A 17,048-nucleotide genomic window follows, 5' to 3' on the forward strand; every position below is an offset into this window, starting at 1 on the left:
GAAAAACTGTACTTAGTGAAAGCAAATTGCATATTGCTGTTGCAAATTGGAAAATAATGCAGTCTATTTAATTCAGTTCAAATCTAATTGGCAGTTGACAATGTTAAAAAAAAAAAAAAATTTAAAAAAAAATATTCAGGACAATGAAATGAGCTTTCAACTTTATTCAAGGTTGCTCTGTAGTTGTAGACTTTCCTCTTAGCAGTTAACATTACAGTGACACTTTGAAAAAGGTTTTAAGTGTACATATACAGTCCATTTATTCTAATAGATTTAAAAAAAAAAACATTAAAAATGTTGACAAATATGGCAGAGAGACCATTTCTTTACATGGCATTGAACTGTAGCACAGGAAACTAAGCTTTGGCTGTCTCAATGTTTAATAGAGACATTCAAGTATAGCCCGAGACACATTAGAGGTATATCCATATAAACTGATAAATTAAAAGGCCACACAGATTCATTCCCAACAGCACAAATGTTCCATTCATTTAAAAAAAAAAAAAAAAAAAAAGCTCGATTCAACAAAATGTGGGTAACGGAAATCATGTGCAAACAAACAGGCTACTACTGTTACAGATATCAAACCATACAAGTTTAAACAAAATGGTTTGTTCTCAGCAGAAGAAAACCATTTTAAATCATGGCAGCTGAGGACTGCAACCCATGATTGTTTTAACATATCAAGGAAGTGATTTACTATTGCAACGACTCATGATGTTGAGCAAAGTGCGTCTAAAACTTGATAAACCAATGCAGATAAAACCTATGAGGAAAGTCTCAAGAAATCCGTTAGAGCCTTTTCTCTTATGTAAACAGTTTCAGTAAATAGTTATGGCAGCATGTGGTGACTCCCACCAGTTGTAAAGGCAATAGAATGTGTCAGGTTTTAGTGCTGGTACATTTTCCTGCAAAATACTGCCTACTGTTAAGAGAAACAGTGTTGAAATGTATAAAATCAGCTGTAGGACTTCAAAATAGCTAAGAAAGAAATAGAAAAGCATAAATACAATCAAGGGGTGGTGATGCTGGCTTGATCACAGTGGTAGAAATTGTAACAGGTAAGAAAACTAGGAGCACATAGGACAAATAGAGAGAAAAATCCACAAACAAAAAATCCACTCCATTCTACAAACGCACGGCTTTGGGTCTGTTCCTCAGTAATCGTCATCCTCCGACTCCTCCTCTTCTGCTGTTTCCAGCCATGTCAGCCACTGGTTCACCTGCAATGAAATAAACATTACGCTAAGAATTTTTGAACACTGCTTTATAAGAGAATAAAAACAGGCATATTAGCGCATGTTATTGTCAGTTTAGATTGGCCTATCCCATGCTGGATGGAACTCTAATCTGAGGGTTTTATTTAATTTATTACTTATTTTAAACAAACGGGCTAAATTTGAGTATAAACCTTCTCCTGAAAAGGTTTGAATTTGGGGTTCAGTTGACAGGACTAAGTGCACAACATGACTTTGAGAGAACCACTAGATCTGGGATCACATTAAAGCACCAAATTATCCAGCTAACCTGTTAATTCATGTACAACAAAATGGGATGCAGGACCAAGAGCCATGTAAAGACTTACCTGAAATAATGCTTTCCCCTTCCCTGGATACTCCTGGGTGACATCTTCCTTCCATGAAAGGAAAGCTTCTTCTTCAATTATTTCCATGTCATAAAAGTACACAAAGTAGCGCAGCAACATCCCTGGACAATGAGAGAAACCAATTACACTTCTGAAAGCTTTAATACCAACATCAACTCGCTTCTGATCCACATTGATCCACTACCCTGCAAATATAAACGCACCTTTGGGGAAAGCCTTGGCGTTGCAGTGGACTTGCAGGGCATACAGGGCACTGACTTGCAGGTCAATGTGATCATGTAGGAACTTCTGCATTACTGGCTTGAAAGACAGCAGTTGCTGCTTCTCCTCATCCAGCTGTTCCTTACTAGGTGCTGCAAGCTGCTCTTCGTCATCGTCAGGGTTTGTCTCATAAGCAATGTACTGCAAGAAGCTGGCAGGCAAGAAGAATTACTAGAGTGTAAAAACCTTATTAAGCAATTTCATTTGCCGTTAGATGGAAGAGACTAATTTTGCCATTGCTGTACCTGGTCACAAGGATGTTTACAAAGCCTTTGTCAGTGTGGAGTTTAGGTGCAATGTTGTCCTTGATCCACTTGTAGATAGATTGTGGTGATGGATCCACTTTGATCTGCTTTAGCAGCTCCTTCTCCAGTTTCATCAGTGGGAACAAAAAACTGAGCCCTTTGCCTTCCAGAATCTCCAGCATCCTGTCTTTGTTCTGGTCAATTTCTACAGGATTAGAAATTAAAAACTGCATAAGATTCAATTTAATTTATTGTCAACTGCAACACTGAAAACAGACCTACCAAGACCATCATTAGGGCATTAGAAAGAATTTGGACATACCCGGTAGCATCTTCTGCATGTTAATTTTGCTTTGCTGAAACAAATCAGCCAGCCACTCGCGGTCCTTCAGTCTGACCATCTGCTGAAGGCAGAGTAGGAAAAGTGGGAAATGTAAACCATTCTCCAACTGATGGGCCAAATCTGCAATATTGACCAGATCAGCCACAATCGCTCGTGCTGCAAACTGTGCCAGGTATGACTTCACTAGTGGGACTTCTTCTTCAATCTTGGGACACTGGTCCAAAACACTGAGAAATGCCTATTGTAAAACAAAGTGTGATCAGAACTAAATAACAGCTTAAAACTCTTGAGTATTGTAAAATGAGAAGCATTTCAAAAACTGACCTGCATCAGGTTTTCCCCAGTGACAAGACCCTCTGTGCAGAGAACATGAATCAGGCTGCTCGCATGTTCCTTATCCTCATCTGAACGACTGAGGGAATAAACCACTATCTTTTTCAGCATGTCAGACGAGAAGTGTTTGGGAGCCTTCATCTCTCTCACTGCATTCACTGCTTCATTGACATTCTTACTGTTGAGGTAATCTGCCACCAATGTGTCCTAAAATGAAGAGGTCACTAGTCAGTATGCTAGACACATGAAGTGCAGGTAGGAAGTAAAGAGTGAACTGTGAGGAACTTACCGTCATTTTGCACAACTCTTCCCTTGTAGGAGGAGCTTTTTTATTTGACTTTGCGGGTTTTTCCTGAATTGGAGTATTTGTCTTCAAGCCGAGCTGTGGAGACTAGACAAAGACAGTTCTGATGAGTCCATGTTTTCTAGAACCTTGGTGCACTATAGTTTAAGACACAGCATTTGTTTTAATGTAAACGATCCCACCTGTCCTAGTGAGGAACCTTGGGCACTTTGAGGAATCATTGTCACATGTGGCTGCAGCTTTGGCACTTGTTTTTTATTCAAAATAAAGGACTGTGCTGGCCTCAGACTAATCTAGAAAGGCAAAGACGGCAAGTTTTTATTTTACTGCACTATTGTTTTAGCTAATAAATTATTACTAAAACATTTTGAAATAGTCTTTTTCAAAAAAAGAACATTTTGACAAAACAAAGATTAACTCATTGATTACTCATTGTACCTCATCAGCATTAAGCTTTCCTTTCTTGCTGAATCGTGGAGCCATATCCTTAGACTGCATCTGCCCTGAGTGATTTTGTTTATGGTTAAAAACTGGTGAATTCTGCCCCTTTGAAAGAGATTTCACAGAGTAAGCATTATTAAAGGCTGCACACATCTTTCATATACATAAAAAGTGAAATACTGTATAAATAGGACATGTACCTGGTTTGGTTTTAAGAAAGACTTGCTTCCAGCTTCAAACTGAGGCTGGTATCCGTTACTGTTTCCAATATGGCCATTGAAGAGTGGGTTTGTACGGTGACGTCCCATGGTAGGGGAATAGTGGTCTTGAATGACTCCTGGACCTGTACCAATGCCACTTCCTAACCAACACAACACAGCAAATATTTTAAAAAGTGCTAAAAGGGATCAACCTAGAGTGTGGAAACTGCATTACTACTTGTTTAAGGAGCGGAGAAAAATAATTGCAACATACCAGGCATTTGTCCAAACATGTCAGCCAGTCCGCCAAGAGTTTCCCGGTCATACTTTATTCTTGTTTGCAGGAAGGAGGTGTTGTCTATGAAAAAGTCATTCCTCATGCCATCAGTTGGAGGTGGAATAAAAACACCCAAATCCTGCAGTGGAAAATAAAAAGAAATCTTGGACTATAGGTAGCATTCCTGTCATCTGTACAAAGTTGCCAATAAATAGTTAATCCAAAAGTGGACCAGACTGACTAACCTTTACAGCCTCCTGACGAACTTGGTTAATCGTCTTTGGGCCATTGTCGACATAAGCCTTGCGAGGCACCCAGTTGTTTTCACGCAGCTCCACTGTGTTCTGCAGCAGGAAACGAATCCTCGCTGGCAGCTCCTTGTTGTTTGTTAGCGAACGCATCCGGCTAAAGTACTGATTTATCAGAGACTGAAAAGAAAATAAATTTAATATTAAAAAGGAGCAAAGGGATTTTAAGACAAGACTATTCTTCAGCTGTATTCCAAGAACTGACCTTAGCCTTGTCATGATCAAGTTTAGGACCCACTGTTTTCATTATCTGACAGAGGCATTCCAAATCTTCATCCATATCCTTAAGTTGGACTCTCTTCTTCTTCTCCAAAAGCTTAAAAGACAAACATATTTTTTATAATACACTGGAGTGACATTTAAATGCCAGAGTGCTTTTACACTGAAATACAAAATTTCGGCAGCACACAAGTTAAACGTTTTGAAGGTTTATGATTACATGTAACCACCTGTAATTAAGTGCAAAACTTACTGTTTTGATGCACTTATGAAGGATAGATTCGTGGATGAGGTTGAGTTTTCCAAGTTCACCAATGAATTTGATGTTGCCCAACATCTTGATCTTTGCAATAGCACGCTGCTCTTCCTCCTCAGATGTGAGTGGGCTGTCATTTTTATCAAAGACTAAAGGAGGAAGAAAAGAAGGTTCAACAATTCATACAAGACATACCTAAATAGTATTTTGTAACAGAGTATATGAACAAAATGATATTCACTCACGTTCAACATTTCTGGTGCGGTTTTCAAACTCATCTTGAAGCTTAGAAATCAGAAGCCTTCTGAAGGTCTGTAAAACAGAATCTGTTCAAAATCCAAATATACTAGATACATAAATAATGCAATATGTATAGTTAAATGAAATCTTACAGTATTCTGCGTTTGTGTTTGATTTTCTGTTAATGGATCTTCAAAGTCTGGTGCATCTTCTGCCAAGCGGAGACATAGCTGAGCATATAACTGGCTATACTTTGGCTCTTCGAGGGCTTTGTCAACAATCTAAAGAAAAAGATGCAACAAATTAAGTGCCTATTTTTTTTTTTAAAAGGTTGCAGGACTAATAGGCAAGTACAGTTTATAACAGTTTGTAACACTCACCAACAAGATGATTCCTTTTAAGACAAGTTTTGAATCTACACCCACATTGAGGAGCTCCAGGCATAGCTTGTCAAACTTCTCAGGAGTCAGCTTGTTAAGAATGCTAAGGAAGAGGGACAAAATTAATACACTTTACAGATGAAGCACAATTAGCAATGGCTAATCTCCAGTGGCCCCTAGCCACAGGTCCTAGATTGCCATTTAAATGACACAGTGCAACCGTTGTCCATGATAAGTGTAAAGTAAGTTGAACATATCTGGAAACTTACCCTCTCACTTTTCTGAAGATTGCATCATTTTGTCCTTTCTCGTTGGAGGAGTTGGCATCTCGTCTAGTGCTTCGAGAAGGTACCCATCTCTGAGCGCTAGAACCTGGGGCCTTCCCCAGGGACTCGCTGTAATGGACACAAAACAAAGCTAATGTTACATTACAGAAACATGAAAACTGTATGTGTAGCCCTGATGGGCTAACCATGGTGGCTGAATTACAGACCTTGTCACACATTGTAATAATTTGCTAAAAAAAATAAATATAAAAAATTAGTGGTAAACAACAAAAGGCATTTAAGAATCTGTGGCAATGACAATTTTTTTAGCTTTTGTGCTGCTGGCTTATTAAAAGTAGAAAATCCAGTTCGAGAATTGGAAAGAAGAGAATGCTTTGTATTCTTTCATTATGTTGGTTAATTTATTATTTTTCTATTAGTAAATTGTTTCAAATCTACACTGACTTAGCCTGATCCACAAGAAAAACCAAAGTGGGGGTGGGGGTGGGCAGAAAAAAAACAAACAAAAACAAAAATCACCTGTTGCCAACAGTCTTGGGATAGTGCTGAGGTGCACCCCCACCTCCTCCCCCTACACTGTGGTACAAACAAAAGGAAATGGGTTTCAACTACATACCAGAGCCTGACCCTTATGTGAACTACATAAAAGGTTTGCAGTATAAAACAGGCCAAGTTAAAAGGGTAATGTTTAATACCTGAAACGAGAAGGAACCCCTGGTGCAACGACACTCTCCACTTTGGCGGTTTGATAAAAGAAAATCTGAAAAGAATAAAGTTCTGGGTGTGGGGCAGGAAAAAGCGACCTGAAAGGAGAGAAAAACAAACAAATTAGCTCACATGTAACACTATGGTTTGATAAGTTAATCACAGTCATACCGTCCAAAGAATCAATAAATAAAAGGGGCCAAATGGGCCTTATCAAGGGTAATCTAGTGACATAATCACAAGCTGGGAAGGGGGCAAACAATAGATGTATTGACCAACCAACAAAACAATGCTAAAAATGTAACCTCAAACATTTTGTGACCTTTGCAAAGGCAAACTAAGGCCTTTAACGCATCTACACAACTTGTTTGTCAGAGTGCAATGTGAAGAATGAAAGGTTGCTAAAGCACGTTTTATTTCTGGGAACTGTTCAGCTGACTTTAGGCAAGTTGTTCACCACATGAGCGCCAACACGTGTTCGTACAAGCGATTGTGAAACAGGGACAAAGCGAGCGCAGCACGAAATGTCGGCAACCGGTTTCTCATTTCGTTAATCCAACTCCCAACTGCTACATTTACAGCTACACCTTGAGTAACGACCACATCTTAGCTAAAGCTAATCCACTCCGATCATAGGTGGCAACGCCATCGATGCAGTAAATGTTAGAGGAAGTGAAGAGATTCCGACCATTATAACAATGGCTACGATCTGATTTGGTGGTTTCCAAATAAACAACTTCACATAATACGTAAAATGTTTCCTTAAAAAGTTATTTTATACAATAATAATGTTTCCAAAAACCAACCAACAACAACAGCAAAAAAGAGTTAATGGGTGAAAATTTAACAATTCTGTGTGCCAATTTTGTATAACCTAAGAATTTAGGTGTTGACAGTAACATTAGAGAACCTTTATGTGAAACATGAAAACAATCAGCTGATTATATGGGTTCTTTGTTCAGACACCGGAAGTCCTCACAGCGACATCTTGGGGGTTTTCGTTCTGTAGGCCGCCGGGAAGCTAACAGCTAACAAGCGAGCCATTTCAGTGCTCACGTTTTCCCGAATATAAGACAATTACCGGGGAGCGTTCACATCAGCAAGGCAAACCAAGGCTAAACTTCAGCAAAGATTAGTGATTTCCTGTTTAATGTATGAAAATCAAGCCTGAAACGAACTTCCAACCCGACAGGTCAGTTAGCTAACGTCGGCCAGGCAAGGAAAGAGGATCTTACCTTGACAAAAGCAACGTCAGAATAGTTGTTTTGTAGACACGATGGTTAAAAAAAAATACAGGCAAAAAAAAGGAAAACTGAAGGCGTCACGTTAAAACCGATGAGGTTTTATTCGAGAAAACGCAGCAACACGACGGCGGAAAAACGGCTACTGCCAACTATACTGAGCAAGAATGCTGACCGTGTGTGTCTACGTCATATGGAACCCGGTTTTTATACGGGGCTGTCTTAGACGTCATCGTCCCACCCAGTGAACGTCACGAACAAAAAAACGCGAATTTCGCAACCCGGGCACAACAGGTACGTAAGGTCTACGATGCTTGTTTTCATATGGAGATCAGCTGAATGATTAAGGTTTCTGACCCGAAAGTGTTTTCAACACGTCGTATCCACTTTGTGTGGTTCGAAACAGTTTCTCCGGTGGCCCAGGGCTAAAACGCTGCTGTTCAGCCCCCAACATCCGCATTACTCCTCCTGTGTTCGTTTTGCTGTACGGTACAAATTAAGTAGGAGCAGAATGTACTAGTGTTTTAGTTCGCAGGTAGGTAAAAGAGGAAAAGGTCAGACACTGTTCGTGTATGATTCTTTGTATGTTTCAAACGGCATACGCCATTAATCCACTGATATACATGGGCATGAATAGTTACAAACACCCCCTCCCCACCTGTTTCTGCCCCAACATAGGCATTTCACAAGTAAGATATGTCAATAGGATGTTGTTAGTCTCTTAAGAAGAGTTGAAATTTTTGTCAAATTTCCATAAACGTTGCAGTTGATATTCATAGAGCCCTAAGGATGAATTTTAATATTTATAATGACCATCTGACCTTTTCTCTAGCTTCTCCATTAGGACAAAATATCAACCTGTATTTTCTTTCAGTTGGTTTATTTTGACCATTCAGGGGCTTTATTCAGAAGACTAAGAAGCTCTAACGCAAACGCCATTTTATTTAACGACCTCAGTTTGTTTTTATACGGCTGTCTGACAGTAGCAAAGAAGCTAAGGGGCGTATCATAAGCATTTCATAAGAAGTTCTGTCGATTGTTAATACCACAACACCTTTCTTACTGTTCCCATTATCTTGGCCAGATGAGTCACTTCCCTCTTCTGCCAGTAAATGACTTCAGGGTGGAACCAGGCTGGCAACGCCTCTTTGTGGCTCAGGTTTCATGGTTTTGCCTATTAAGCAAAACACAGCCACGTATAACCTCTGTTGTTATGAGAATGGGCACAATTCTCATAAGACACCGATGTATTAAAAGAGTTGGTGGTTAATATGTGTGAAGTAAGTAATATAACTCTGCAAAAATAAAACTTAACAAGACCAAAAAAAAAAAGGTTTTCTGAAGAAAGATTATTTATGAGGGATGTGGAACAAATCTGGAACAGAATTGCACAACCTATTGTCAACAGCATCAGATGTTGCACTTGGTTGATTTGTTAGCATTTGATTGGTACTTAGTACCAGTAAACATTTTAGTTGACCACTTTTACTTTACTTTTACTTAAGTGCTGAGTTTGTGTACCTCTGCCACCTCTGCTTGTGGCCCTTTATTGCAAAACTTGCCAGAGGTTGAAAATGTCTAGAGTGAACAGTTCAACTGACTATTTTTCCATCTTATTAGAATAGAATTTTAGAGGCCTAAGAAGAACCTATATACAATGTCTCACACTAAAAAGAGGGAAAGTTACAGATAAGACAGAAAAATGGACATGTCTACACATCATTTATTTGATAATACAGATACAGCTGAAAGGTGTGAAATAAGTAAGCAGACCTTGAGCAGAATGGCCTTGGCTAAATGAGTGATACACCAAATCCCATTACTTTGAAAGATGTTTCTGTCATTGGGTTTATTTTATCATTTTTCCTGCAAGTTAAGGGAGTGTTAGACCTTTTTCTGTGCTTTCGTTCATTTGCTGCCTCAGACCGTGAGGGGCATCAATCTTTCATCAAAAGCAAAATGAAGCTAGTTGTCTTAATTAAGCCCAGTGTGCCAATAAGGTCAGCAAAGGCCAGCTTTGTACTCGAGGAAAAACAGTACAGTTCTAGTTGGAGCTGGATTGAAGTTGGTTACAGCTTTAGAGGTTTGCTTTGTTCACACAGTGTTGTTTGAACCTAGTTTCGAATTTTAGTAAGTTATTCATTCCAAACTACACGTTTAAAAAGAAAAGGCTCTAAAACGTCTATTTGTAACATAATGTGATTAAAAAATGTTAATTCACTGTAAAATTAAACTGACCCAATTTACCCCTGTACAATGTTCAGGTACTTGTACTTCACTTGAGGCTCCAATTATAGGTTAGATGCCCCATAGGCAGGACAATTACGGAGTGTGTCAAACACATGCTTTTAGGTTGTGAAAAAGCCACATAAACAGAGACTTCCAACAGCATGGCCCACCGCAGCCCTAATGGACTGAATAAGAGGTCCTCAAAGTAAAACATTATATTTCGGGCTTCACAACCTGACTTTAACTGTCAAAGATGTTTATTCACATAGTTTACACACTATTAGGAAAAAAGTAGTCTATTGAGGGGGAGTAATTCACATCATCCATTTGGCATCTGTTCTGCATTTCTTTCGAGCATCATTGTAGGAGTGTCGTGTGTCAGCAAAATCTGTAATGGATCTGAACATTTTATATAGAAAGAAGAAACAATACATTTAGCGTTAGTGTGAGTTTCCCATTGGGATGAATAAAGTATCTCTCTCTCTCTCTCTCTCTCTCTCTCTCTATATATATATATATATATATACATATATGTGTGTGTGTGTGTGTGTGTGTGTGTGTGTATATATATATACACACACACACACACACATATATAAAATCCAGGCAATTTCTCAGTAGAATTTGACTTGGAGAGGCAAAGAGGTTATGGGCAAATATGTACTATACTGTATGTAGTAAGTACTATAACAATGACCCTGAGCATGGAGAAAGTTAGAATTCCTTAACAGTCCAACACATAAGGTGCCCTCTCCAATAAGAGAAAATGCAAAAAAATAATAATATATGAATCTTATACTTTTGAACTCTTAATATATTTTTTATTATATTTTCACTGGGCTTGCAAATTGTTCAGTAAAAGCTAAGAAAAAAATAAAATATTTGAAGAGAATATTTCAGTCATAGAGCTTAATAGAAGATCATTTATAATAGATAACTCAAACAATATCAGTGAATTAAGACTTTAATTTTAGCCATCACAGAAGATGAGAAACTATTATGAGAACCTTATTAAAGTTAATTAAAGTTGGTCTGCATCACTGTGCATTTCCATTTTTTAAGCCTAATGTTAGACTTTTTTATGAAGGAATGAAAGAAAGAAATTACTCATTAAAACTAATTTGGAGATGTGTTCATGCTTGATACATTTTAAAACCAGCAGATGGTGCTATGGTGTTGCAGAAAGTTTTGCTGTTGGTCAAACAGTATAAATTACAGTACATTACGAAGTAATACATCCACCAAGCTTAACAGTTTTTAGCAATGGCCAGAGTGGTGTTGAAATACCCTGTGAGGCTTATAAATGGATGTATGGTCTAATCTTTTTTTAGTGCAGAGGTAGAAGTTAAAATGCAAAAATGATAAACTTTGATAGCAAACGCTGCAGTCACATCAACTCAAATGAACAGCAATTCACTATTTTAAATTCTCACTTATTCTAAATGAGTTGCACCTTTAAACATTTCTCATTTCACTGGTGTAATTATTGACAGTAATAGTAGTTCTGCCCCAGCATTCACAATGTTGTGGCATTATAAGTCACGCAACTGAATAAATGTGTGACAGTCATTATTGTTTTTGTTAGTTAGACCTGTTTGACAAGTCAAAATGCCGGCTGTAAGAAAGGTCTAATGTGGTTTAAGATCAAATTTTGTGTCTATGTTTAAATTAGATGTCGACTAATGTCTCAGAAGTGCCATATACTTACATTGTGGTAAGAGTACTGGGAAGGTGATATTAGGATGCTGTCTGATTAAACCATGTACAACCCCAATTCCCAAACATTTGGGACAATGTGAACGCATCTCACAAAAGTTGGAAGAGGGGCAACAAAGGCTGGAAAAGTAATTGCCACAAATCAAAAACAAATGGAGGAGCATTTGACAACTGATTAGGTTAATTGGCAACAGGTCAGTAATATGACTGGGTATAAGAGAAACATTTCAGTCTTGAATGTAAAGATGCACAGAAGTTCACTAATCTGCGACAAACTGCCCCAAAAAATTGTGTAACAATTTCAGAAAAATGTTCAACATAAAATTGCTAAAACTTTAAAGATCCCACCATCTACAGTATAGAATATCATCTAAAGATTCAGAGAATGAGGAGGAATCTCTGAAAGCTGAAGGTCAAAACTTGATGTGCATGTTCTTCAGGTGGCACTGGATTAAAAACAGGCACGAATCTCTACTGGACATCACTGCATGGGCCCAGGAAGACTTCCAGAAGTCACTGTGAACAAATTTATCTGCGCAATGCACAAATATAAGTTAAAGCTGTATCGTGCAAAGAAGAAGCCATATGTGAACCTGATCCAGAAACGCCACCGTGTTCTCTGTGCCAAAGCTCATTTAAAATAGTCTGAAGCAAAATAAAAAACTGTTCTATGGTCAGATGAATCTAAATTTTATTCATTTTGGAAAACATGGATGCCCTATCCTGCAGACTAAAGACGAGAGGGACCAGCTTGTTATCAGCGGACAGTTCAAAAGGCCACGTCTCTGATGGTATGGGGGTGCATTGGTACCTATGTCATGGTCAGCTTACACATCTGGAAAGACGCCATCAATGCTGAAAAGTACATAGAGGTTTTAGAGCAACATGCTCCCATCCAGACAATGTCTTCACAGGAGAAGAGTCCAGGTGCTGAACTGGCCTACCTGCAGTCCAGACCTTTCACCAATAGAAAACATTTGGTGCAAGGTCATTTGTTTACATTCTACACATCTTCCCAACTTTTTTTCGAATGGGGTTGTACAATATAACTGTAATGTCACCTGTGAAGTTGATCACCTTGCCCTTTAAATACTATATCAAATATGTCAAATTGTACCTTTGTAAAATTTAAAATAATGTGTAGTTCACTTCATAACAATTTGTACATTTTGTATAACTGTGACAATTATCTAAATAACCACAATAAAGGATTCCATTTTTATTGGTTCTGGGTCTTTAATGCTGGGAAATTGATTGGGGAGGACACGGAAAATCCTGCACATATGCAAAAGGACACGTCAACTCTGAAAATCCATCTGACACTCAAGATACAAACAATTGTGTCCAGCTGCTTGTAGTGTAGATTTCTTTGTCTTGTGTGCATTTTTTTCCCCTTCTTCTTGTTAGGGTAAAAAAACCACTGGAGGATTTACTGAGCTCTATACCTACAGTGGTGAATGGTTCAACAAGTTTTGATATCATCCATTAGGGACTAGACGGCAGGGAAAAATCCTCTTTGGAATGCAAATTTAATTGACTGAACTCCATGTGTACATACTAGGAATCACATTAAGAACAACCACAGCTTGGCTGAATTATTTATACACATTGCCCTATTGAATCCAGCCTCCACCACCCCACAGCACTGTATAGGCTTTGTTAGAAACTCATAGTTCTTTCTTGACTGGCTCCTGCTGTTGCTGTTCAGAGAGGTTTATCCAGGACATGCCTCTCATTTATTACACGAGGGTTTTCATGCTTGTCATTTAATAGGCTTTTATTTATTCCTGATGGAGTGGTTCCTACATGGCTGAAAGAGAATGTGGCCTCAGATATCATTGCAAATTAACATACAGGACTCCCCGACTTGCTCATGCTGATTGTGTGTTTAATATTCTGAGCACACGCTGCATGAATATGCTGAGGTAGAGCAATGGTAGCTGTCCTGTGTGCCAAATTGTGTTGGGCTTGAGGGACTGTGTGAGTCATCAATGACAAACCCTGTGTCTGATACCAGCTTCTGGCAGGGCTGTACCTGGGGCCTGATGGTATTAGCATGAGATTTGTTGGTTAGGAGAGCACCCCCTGGGGAGAAGTTAAAGTGTTTTGTCTCTAATAAGCCAAAAGTGGAAAAGAGACCAAATACTGAACATCCAATTTGTATGATGAAAAATATTGTACCAGTGATCTGGATCTTGGTGTTTACTGCGCGGTTTAAGTTTGGTTAGTTGAGACTAAACTATCTCAGGAATGGATGGATCGCCTAGACATTCATCCCCAGGAGATGAATCCTAATGACTCTGGTGACCCCCTGACTTTTCTTGGAGCACCGCAATTAGGTAAAAGTCTTTGGCTTTTAATGACATCTTAGCAACTACAAATACTGTACAAAAACTTTACTTAACTTTTAGCGAACATTAATTATTCCAACCAGGAAAATCTTAACAAAAGCACATACTTAACCCCTTATCTATACCTAAGTGTTTTTTGTGTCAAACACTAAGCAAACCTTTCACATCATACAATAGATTTAGTTTTCAGCATTGATTTGTAACAGTTTAAAACAGCACAGACGAATGATGTCCTCTGCTGAGGGACGTCACATCAGAAAATATGTCAGTTAGTGTGGAGATGTTGAGTATGCCGCAGGCTATAAGAGCAGGCAGGAAATGTTGACGACTTGGCTGAAGAATCAAATACATCAGAAAACCCCAAACAGGAAAGTTTTGTGTGCAGTATAATTGAATCCTAGGAGTTTCAGGGTCAGTGATCTTGAGAGTCCAGGACATATTGAGGTGGATAGACACTGGCTGGCATCTGCAACCTTGTTTAGAAAAGTGTTCGTACCCATCAAGTCCTCCTGCAGCCAGGAGAAGGACCAAGTTCTCATTCCCCAAATAGCCTAGCCCACTAATCCAGGTGACATTGCACAGCATAAAGTAGGAATCATTGTTGGACAGACAATTTCCTTGGGTCTAGGAAAACAGAGGAGGTACCTTTTCTCTAGACCAGTCAGTATAATGCACTGTCTGCCTTGGGTGAAGTCTGCTGACATCAATCTGTAAGGACAAAGAACTGATGTACTGGGCAGCAGAAATACATCTTCCCTCAACATCCAAACAAGTAATAAAGTCGTTCATCAAAATCACTCTGTGGCAGCAGCAGTGAAGCTCTAGTCCAAATAGAGGTTTATTAGCTTTGCAATGAAAGTTCATTGCTGCTTTCACATTGTGATTCAACAAACTAACAAAGGTAAAGATCCACAATTAGGAGTCTAGGCAAATAGAATATGTTTTCAGGATTTGATAATAAATAAAAATGTTTTTGCCGGCACCGTTTATAAATGCAGTTAAAAGCTAAAGACTTATTCTGTCACGTACTGTAACAAAAGTTAGAAAAAGTACAGAATATCCTGCCCTTTTTGGACATTTTTAACATAACTGACACATCCATGTGTATAGTTCATAATAGCATTCAAAAAGAGATTGTGGGTTTGTCATTTAATTATTTAGTTTTCGCTGATCAGTGTGTTGTATCTGTTGCGTCTCAGGAATCGGCATTGATTTGAATTAACATAAAAAGGCACAAATTGGCTGTGCTAATAATACTTAGGTAATACATGTATTAGTTATTATGTCATGTATTCAGTCTCTGAAAGATCACTTTCAGACACTGGGTTTATTCTAATCAAGGACTGTCAGACACTGAAGGTCAAGCATATACTAGCAAAAGTTTTATGATTGATCTTAATAAAAAAAGAATGAGCTCAGAACAGTGCGATTTCCTCCCCCACACCCCTGAAACCATGCTCGACTGTGATAATGCTTGAACAAATAAATACAAAAATACAAGGACTTTCAGGTTCCACCTGGACACAGAAACTGATACCCTACGGAGAATCATCAGTCATGCACCCTCTACCGAGTAAATACAAACAACATAGAAAATCTTATAGGCTTTTTGGGGGTGACTCTGTTCATATTTTTGAAGATAAAACCAGTGTTTCTGTGAATCAGCAAATTTTAAAACAGCAAAAATAAACAGCCAAATGCTGAAAATGCCTCAAAACGTCTTATGAAAACTAATGTACATGGGTTGCGACTGTAAATGTTTCAGCCATTATTGATCACAAGTATCACCATTGTTTGTGCCTTGGTGGGACAGGCAGTAGGGACCACCCAGCACTGAATTAAAAAGCTGAATGCAGGCAGATATTTTTTGAGAAAGTGCTGAGATTTCAAACCGTTGAAAGGGTCAGACCATCACTCACTCATTTTTTGCCTTCTGTTGGAAGATCTTTTTATAAAATTGCTGAATATTCATTATTGCACACTAAAGTCATCAATACTGCTGATGCAGGTTTATGGCAGAATAGAAATATGCATGGATTTTGACATTACTAAATTTATGGTACATTTTGCACCATTTCCATTTGAGAAAATGAATATGGTAATTGTGCCATAGACGTTGCACTTCATAATACATGCTTAGTGTCCATCGTGTCAAAATGTATCTATGTTAATCTGCATCAAATTAAGTCAATTATTAATTAGAACCCTAAACACACATAATCATATACTTTGTTAAATGTCTCAAAGTATTTCAGATGACACCAGGATTATAGGATTTAGTGTAGTTTTTTTGGACTTCTTCTTCTTCTTCTTTTAATGACTTTGTTCCTATCACCCACTCTGTTTCTTTGTAAAGGTTGAGATGAATTGGCGCCGATCGCTAACTCCCACATGGTACAGGCTTTAGTTTTGGTCCTGGAGTGCGTTAGATGTGTTGACACATGTCTCCCAGCATAGACTCAGACATAGACAGATCCCAGTAGAGTGGAATGACAAACTCTGTTCAGACTGAGGTAATGTGACCAGTCCTGATAACTGAACGAGCTTGGGTCAGCTGTGGGAAACACTGGGGTCCTGTCTGCAGTTTTGGTCTTACAGCACAGATGAGTTACTGTTGTCATGCCAGAGATTTACCTGCAGCCGTAGTAATTTATCTGCATAGTAGAACACTCGGAGGAATTGCAAATGTGTTTTTGCTACTGCCCAACAATACCCCAACCCATTTTACAGTTGCTACAGTTACATGGTGGTCAGATGTAAAGAAGTATTGACTTGTCATTTAAACAATCCACCATCATTATCCAAATATTTCTGTGTACAGACGGAAAATTATTATTTAGCTCCTCACTTGTTTTTATCAGCCCATACATACATATGTTCATGCTATTAGCTCTGTACTTTACCTGCCAGTGGGCACCGCAGGTCATTTTCAAAGTCTTGTGGTTTGTCACCCATCCATCCACGCCAACAATGCCTTCTCATCCCACAACATCGGATAATCTCATCCCATATGAACAGCAAAGGAAAGACGAGTTAAAAGATAAATTACATCCAGTGAAAATGTTAAACACCTACACTCAAGTGTAAACTTACTAAAACACCTTCG

General features: G+C 38.6%; 1 protein-coding gene across 3 annotated transcripts; it reads right to left on the bottom strand.

Moving 5' to 3' along the window:
* Positions 1–149: 149 nt before the first annotated feature.
* On the bottom strand, positions 150–7,675 carry eif4g2a (eukaryotic translation initiation factor 4, gamma 2a). 3 transcript variants are annotated; one of them, XM_067496471.1, is made up of 21 exons: positions 7,641–7,675; positions 6,396–6,503; positions 6,220–6,276; positions 5,683–5,808; positions 5,414–5,516; positions 5,186–5,314; positions 5,039–5,105; positions 4,791–4,942; positions 4,524–4,634; positions 4,256–4,438; positions 4,008–4,149; positions 3,734–3,894; positions 3,531–3,638; positions 3,275–3,385; positions 3,078–3,179; positions 2,780–2,995; positions 2,435–2,693; positions 2,113–2,317; positions 1,810–2,018; positions 1,586–1,707; positions 150–1,223 (listed from the first exon to the last, which is right to left on the bottom strand). In XM_067496471.1, the coding sequence occupies exons 8-21, from the start codon at positions 4,872–4,874 to the stop codon at positions 1,158–1,160; spliced, it is 2,079 nt and encodes a 692-aa protein (XP_067352572.1). In that variant the 5' UTR covers positions 4,875–4,942; positions 5,039–5,105; positions 5,186–5,314; positions 5,414–5,516; positions 5,683–5,808; positions 6,220–6,276; positions 6,396–6,503; positions 7,641–7,675; the 3' UTR covers positions 150–1,157. The 3 variants fall into 3 exon arrangements, with proteins under 3 accessions (XP_067352572.1, XP_067352573.1, XP_067352574.1); XM_067496472.1 differs by lacking the exon at positions 6,220–6,276; XM_067496473.1 differs by lacking the exon at positions 3,275–3,385.
* Between the last annotated feature and the right edge of the window lie 9,373 nt (positions 7,676–17,048).

Source organism: Channa argus, chromosome 2 (assembly GCF_033026475.1).
Source record: "Channa argus isolate prfri chromosome 2, Channa argus male v1.0, whole genome shotgun sequence".
Taxonomy (NCBI): Eukaryota; Metazoa; Chordata; class Actinopteri; order Anabantiformes; family Channidae; genus Channa; species Channa argus.